The 5523-nt window shown below is 37.6% G+C and overlaps 2 protein-coding genes across 2 annotated transcripts; one reads left to right on the top strand and one right to left on the bottom strand.

Moving 5' to 3' along the window:
* The first annotated feature begins 412 nt into the window (after positions 1–412).
* LOC110901313 (NAC domain-containing protein JA2-like) lies at positions 413–1217 on the top strand. Its single transcript, XM_022148149.2, has 2 exons — positions 413–768; positions 845–1217. Exons 1-2 carry the CDS (start codon positions 466–468, stop codon positions 1190–1192), a joined length of 651 nt encoding a protein of 216 aa, XP_022003841.1. The 5' UTR covers positions 413–465; the 3' UTR covers positions 1193–1217.
* LOC110898680 (probable ubiquitin-conjugating enzyme E2 C) lies at positions 1133–4537 on the bottom strand. Its single transcript, XM_022145504.2, has 6 exons — positions 4260–4537; positions 4163–4190; positions 2729–2956; positions 2580–2643; positions 2426–2485; positions 1133–1407 (listed from the first exon to the last, which is right to left on the bottom strand). The coding sequence occupies exons 1-6, from the start codon at positions 4376–4378 to the stop codon at positions 1352–1354; spliced, it is 555 nt and encodes a 184-aa protein (XP_022001196.1). The 5' UTR covers positions 4379–4537; the 3' UTR covers positions 1133–1351.
* Between the last annotated feature and the right edge of the window lie 986 nt (positions 4538–5523).

The following is a 5523-nucleotide window of genomic DNA, read 5'->3' as shown; positions in this document are numbered from 1 at the left end:
AATACCCGTACTGGTACCGAATTTGAAAAAAGTTGGGTACCAGATATATTGATATGGTACCGCGTATGGGTACAGGTACGGTTATTTCCGTACGCTGCCCGCTTTGGTACCACTTTTGTTTTTATTTTATTTTTTGAACTCTTGTACGGGTACTAAATAGGTAAAATCAACACGAGTACCAATACAGTACGAGTACCAAATAGGTAAAATCGATACGAGTACCATAAATACCATAATAAGAAGTAAAACATAATATAAAAAAAAACCCTTTTAAAGTTCTATATAAAATTCGGTACGAGTACCTTCTTTACCCATACCAATACCGAAAGTATCGAATACCGAAATCAATAAAACTGAGTACCGATACATGTACCGAATACCTAAAATCGGTATGGGTACGGGTACGGGTACGGGTATTTGGGAAAAAAGCTCATCCCTTGTTATCACCGGGTTTACTATGGACTGATGCGGTTTCTTGTTTACTTGACAGACAAGGCGTTGTTCGGGAAGGATGAATGGTTCTTTTTCACCCCGCGAGACAAAAAATACCCGAATGGATCAAGGCCAAATAGGTCAGCGGGTTCAGGATTTTGGAAGGCTACAGAGAAAGATAAACCGATTCTTGGTTCTTCAGGGTCGACTAAAATCGGTTTGAAGAAAGCTTTGGCTTTCTTTACTGGCAGCCCGACAAGCAGCAAAAAGACTAACTGGATCATGATCGAGTATAGATTACCCGAGTCGTCTACCCAGTCATCCATATCGATGAGGGTAATAAAATTCTTTTCACCAAATAATTTTTCAAAATATACATCTGTTGATTATTCGATTTTACGTGTATTAACAGTTGGATGATTGGGTGTTGTGTCGCATTCGCCAAAAAGGCAACAACTCAAAGAACATTTCACAAGTACAAGAATACTCGAATAACAAGTCAACGCATGGTCAAACTCCAACCATGGCACAAGAGCTCCATTCACCGTACATGATTACAAACCCGCGTTTTGACATAGTCTCAAACCGTAGGTTCAACGAGATCCAATTGATGGCTTCGATCCTTGTGGGTCAAGGTATACCTTCACTCACCAAAACATGTTCTCCCAAACTACTTCAACGCGATAACACTAGTTTCGAATATGAAAACGGAGCTATTTATAAAGAAAACTTTACTTTCGAACAAGGATGGATCGTTTAAGCATGGTTCGAGCTTGGCGTTTATATTGTGTATGACGATGTCTATAATAAGTTGCAATAATGATGTACAAAAAGGTTGATGTCCGATTTTATTTTTCGCAAATAAAATTCGTCTTTAATTTAATGTCTTAATAAAAAAGTATCGCCGCGGTTTTTTATATCAGCTCTCACATGTTTCTCCAGCAGCATAGTGTTTGTGTACCATTTTTCTGTAATCTGAAAAACAGAGTAAACAGATTTTGTTGGCCATTATAAGGTTACATAAAACAACCGGAGAATAATATCACTTGAGGGGCGTTTGGTTTGTTGGAATTCAATGGAACCGGAATCTGAATTCTACTCCTAACCCGTTTGGTATAAGAATTCGCTGGAAGTGGTATTTGAATTTAAATTATAGAGTAAATTACTCTTTTGTCCCTGTGTTTTAGTGGTTTTAACTACTTGAGTCCAAAATCAATAAGTTTAACGCCCTGAGTCCCTAGCCATTTATTTTAGAACGTTTTGAGTCCAATTTTGTTTATTTTATAACGATTTGAATCCAAAAAATTGAACTCAAAAGGACTCAAATGGTTAATGAAAATGCTTATAGGGACTCAGGTCGTTAAACTTTTTGCTTTTGGACTCAACTAGTTAAAACCACTAAAACACAGGGACTCAAAAAGTAATTTACCCTAAATTATAATATGTTTGGCTGTAGATCAAACGGAATTAAGATTGGAAATTTTTTTTGTAAACCAAACGCCCCTAGATGCCCATTGCAATTTAGAACTATTCGAGTAAAATGTCATTTTCGCCTCTGAGATTTGGCCAGTTTAGCGACTTTCGTCCAAAGGTTTGTTTTTTCGCATCTGGATCCAAAAGGTTTGAAATCTTGCCATTATCATCCGGCTTGTTTACTCCATCTATTTTTCTCTGTCAAGTCAGGGGTATTTTTGTCTTTTTTATTTAGTAAGAGTATTTTGAATAGGTGTACATTATGCTAAATGCTTCTACATAAAGTGAAAACGACCAAATTTCCCTTTAACAAAAAAAAAAAATATGCCTGACTTAACGGAGAAACATGGATGGAGTAACGAGCCGGATGAAAATGGCAAGATGTCAAACCTTTTGGATCCAGATTCGAAAAAACAAACCTTTGGACGAAAGTCACAAAACTGGTCAAACCTCAGGGACAAAAATGACATTTTACTCGAACTTTTTTATTATAGTAAATACATAAGAAATAGTATCCCACCTTCTTTATTGCTCCAGAGTGAAGCAGCAGAGCTGTTGAGAGGACTTTCAATATTCGGTTCTGCATCAGAAAAAATAAATCATAGAACCAAAACAACGAGCCAAAAATCGGAATCAAACACACTAATTCATTAACGGTTTTACAAAATACAAACCTCCTAATAAACTTTGAATCGACAAAAGAATTGTTCGACAATCATAGGCTGCAGACCACTTGTCCTGCAATTACAAAAAAAAAAAAAAAAAAAAATCATATGATTATCCTAAAATGCGGATGAACGAAATTATATAAAGATTTATATACCTGAAGGATATCTAGACAGATGTTACCGAACTGATCAATATTGGGATGGAAGCACATTGTTTCGAATTTAACTTGAGGAGGTTTGAAAGGGTAATCTAACGGGAATTGTAACGAGAGTTTATACGATAAACCCTCGTACATGGTTCCTTTCCCACCTTCAATAGTACCGATCCATGTAAATATGCTCTCGCCTTTTGGAAAAGCGGATACTCCAAGATCTCCGCTCATCTATACGCATCAAGGATTTAACCGTTACTCAACAAATAAAAGACCTTGACATGTACATTTACATGTTTGTAGGCAAAAAGAACAATATGATTACATATAACTCAGTAAAATCTATGACTTTTCTCGATTGAAAATTCGCACAAATATAGTTAAAACTTAAAAGTTTAACACCAACGTTTCATGCATCAAGCACGTAGATATCACATCAAGATTGCAAATCAAATAAACAAATACAGATTTCATGTATATAAAATAATCAACGTCCCGCTTGTGGTATGCGCATATAATGTATATATGTGTGGGCCCTCGGAGGGCAAAAGTGAAATTGCACTAATTTTAACGTTATTTTACTAAGTTCGTGAAAATAACGTTAAAAGAGGCGGGCGGGTAATCATGCATCATGTGGTGGCGTTGATAGCTAAAAGACAAAAGGGTACATGCACTAATCGGTCTTTGTCCCCATTGCTGAGTGTTATGTGCCTTAGGGGAGTGGGGGTGGTATCACTTGCAAAAATTCTATCACTCACAAACATCCAATCAAGTTCCGCCATGTCATCAACCATTTTTCCATCACTCACATCCTTTTTTAGTGGCAATGGTCATCACTAACAACACCCAACAATAAACCCTCACACCCGCTCACATCATTTATCACTCACAAGCCATAACGCGTTGATTTTATCACGCACTTGAAATCATCACTCGTGAAAAAGTAGGTGGCGGTGGTCTTCACAATTGTTCCACGCGTTGAATTATGCTATCACGCGTTGAAAAGCATTCCGCCCCCACTCCCCTTATGTCCAAGGCTTGATGCAAAACTACTATCGAGCCAGGGGTCTCACTGGAAGCAACCTCTCTATTCCTAGGGGGTAGAGGTAAGGCTGTCTACATCTTACCCTCCTCAGACCCTACCTTTGCTTTGCTATTGGTGGGATTTACTGAGTATGATGATGATGATGATTCACAAAACATCCTGTTATGCAGAGTCTCATTGTTTTAACGGCAAACTAACCTACTCGTAAATACTCCTATATATCAAACTCAATTTGTTCAATAACTAACTTTTGAGGCATATATATGTGAAAAATCAATCTCACTCTATCTATCCTTTTGCAGAAAACATCAGCAAGCAAGCAGTCTAAATATGAATTTAATTACTTCACAATAAGCAACATCATGTATCAAACTAAATACAGTAATGCATACCATAAGAGCCATAAGTTCTTTCTGAAGCCTGCAAAAAAAACACAAACGAAATCAGAGTGTTAACACAAAATCGGAAGCGAAAAAGAAGAAAAGAAACCTCTGAGTGACGGAATGAGTATCGACGGGAAGGGGAGAAGGTTTGGGGTGCTTTGAATTTGAAGGTTGTTGTTGTTCAGGGGATAGATTATCCATTGTTGCTTCCTGTCGAACCTCCATGATCTACGGGTGGAGATAATTAGTCGATGGATGAATCGATTGATGGCGCCACTGCGATTACGATTGCGATTGGGATTGGATTGAATCTACAGGTTTACGAAAAGTGAACAAGATAGAAACTGATAATTGACAGGAGAGAGAGAGAGACGAATTGTGTCATCATTAATCATTGTTTGATTAACTATATATATCTACCGACTAAGAAAATAGAGAAAAATGCCCGGATAGTCTCTCTGATTTCGCCTTTTTTCACCTATAGTCCTCAACTTTCTAAAATTACCTGAATAGTCCCCAAGTTTTCATTTTTTGTTCCCGGATAGTCCCTGTGTCTAACTTCAGTTTGTTTTCTCTGTTAAGAGGGTGTGAAATGACAAAAATACACTTTCTTTAAAAGGCCAAACCATAGAGACTATCCGAGCATCTTCTTCATTTTTATTTATAAAACCCCACCACCACACTTCATCTTCAACCTCCACCCACCATCACCCCTCCACCCTCCACCATCACCGCCGGTCTCCGCCGCGCAGAACCACCTTGAACCAGGTCTTGCTGATCATGATAATTACCACGAATATTGTCGTCTTCTTGGACGGTTTAGAGTAAACTATCAGGTGATTTGAGGCAATCTGTTATTTTTATTGTAGTTTGATGGTATCTTTCAATGTCTAATCATAGCTCTCTTGATGATTTGACATGTGGTGATGGTTGCAGCTATCAGAACTTGTTAATGTGGAAGGATACAGTGATTGGATATGTTCGGTTGCTGAATTTACTTTAAAGTCATTGCAGTCTTGGCAGGTTTGCTTTGCATGGTGTTTACAGTTTTCAGATTTCAGATAATACGATACAACTTCTTTGCAACAAATATGAACCTTCTGAACTTATACTAAAATGAACAACATATTTGTTTTTAGAACCTTTACAACTCTCAGTTATTTAATAGGAATTTTCATGTGCAGTAGGCTAGTAGCAGTGTGTACTATCTTTTGGGTCTTTGGTCTCGGTTGGTAACATCTGTGCCCTACTTGAAAGCTGATGCACCTAGCTTGCTTGATGAGTTTGTGCCCAATATTAGTGAAGGTTTTACTACATCAAGATTTGATTCTGTGCAGGCATGTCCATGGACTTTAATTAATGTTTTGAAA

This window comes from Helianthus annuus, chromosome 13 (genome assembly GCF_002127325.2).
Source record: "Helianthus annuus cultivar XRQ/B chromosome 13, HanXRQr2.0-SUNRISE, whole genome shotgun sequence".
Classification (NCBI taxonomy): Eukaryota; Viridiplantae; Streptophyta; class Magnoliopsida; order Asterales; family Asteraceae; genus Helianthus; species Helianthus annuus.
This window is presented reverse-complemented; position numbering and strand designations above follow the sequence as displayed.

What these genes read in the sequence shown, in the direction of transcription:
- LOC110898680 (XM_022145504.2), bottom strand. Translation starts at nt 4,378, where the DNA reads ATGGAGGTTCGACAGGAAGCAACAATGGATAATCTATCCCCTGAACAA. An exon ending in TCTGTCTAGATATCCTTCAG is followed by an intron (nt 2,644 to 2,728) that starts GTATATAAATCT and finishes TTGTAATTGCAG; the next exon opens with GACAAGTGGTCTGCAGCCTA. An exon ending in ACTCTGGAGCAATAAAGAAG is followed by an intron (nt 1,408 to 2,425) that starts GTGGGATACTAT and finishes TCTGTTTTTCAG; the next exon opens with ATTACAGAAAAATGGTACAC.
- LOC110901313 (XM_022148149.2), top strand. Translation starts at nt 466, where the DNA reads ATGCGGTTTCTTGTTTACTTGACAGACAAGGCGTTGTTCGGGAAGGAT. An exon ending in AGTCATCCATATCGATGAGG is followed by an intron (nt 769 to 844) that starts GTAATAAAATTC and finishes GTGTATTAACAG; the next exon opens with TTGGATGATTGGGTGTTGTG.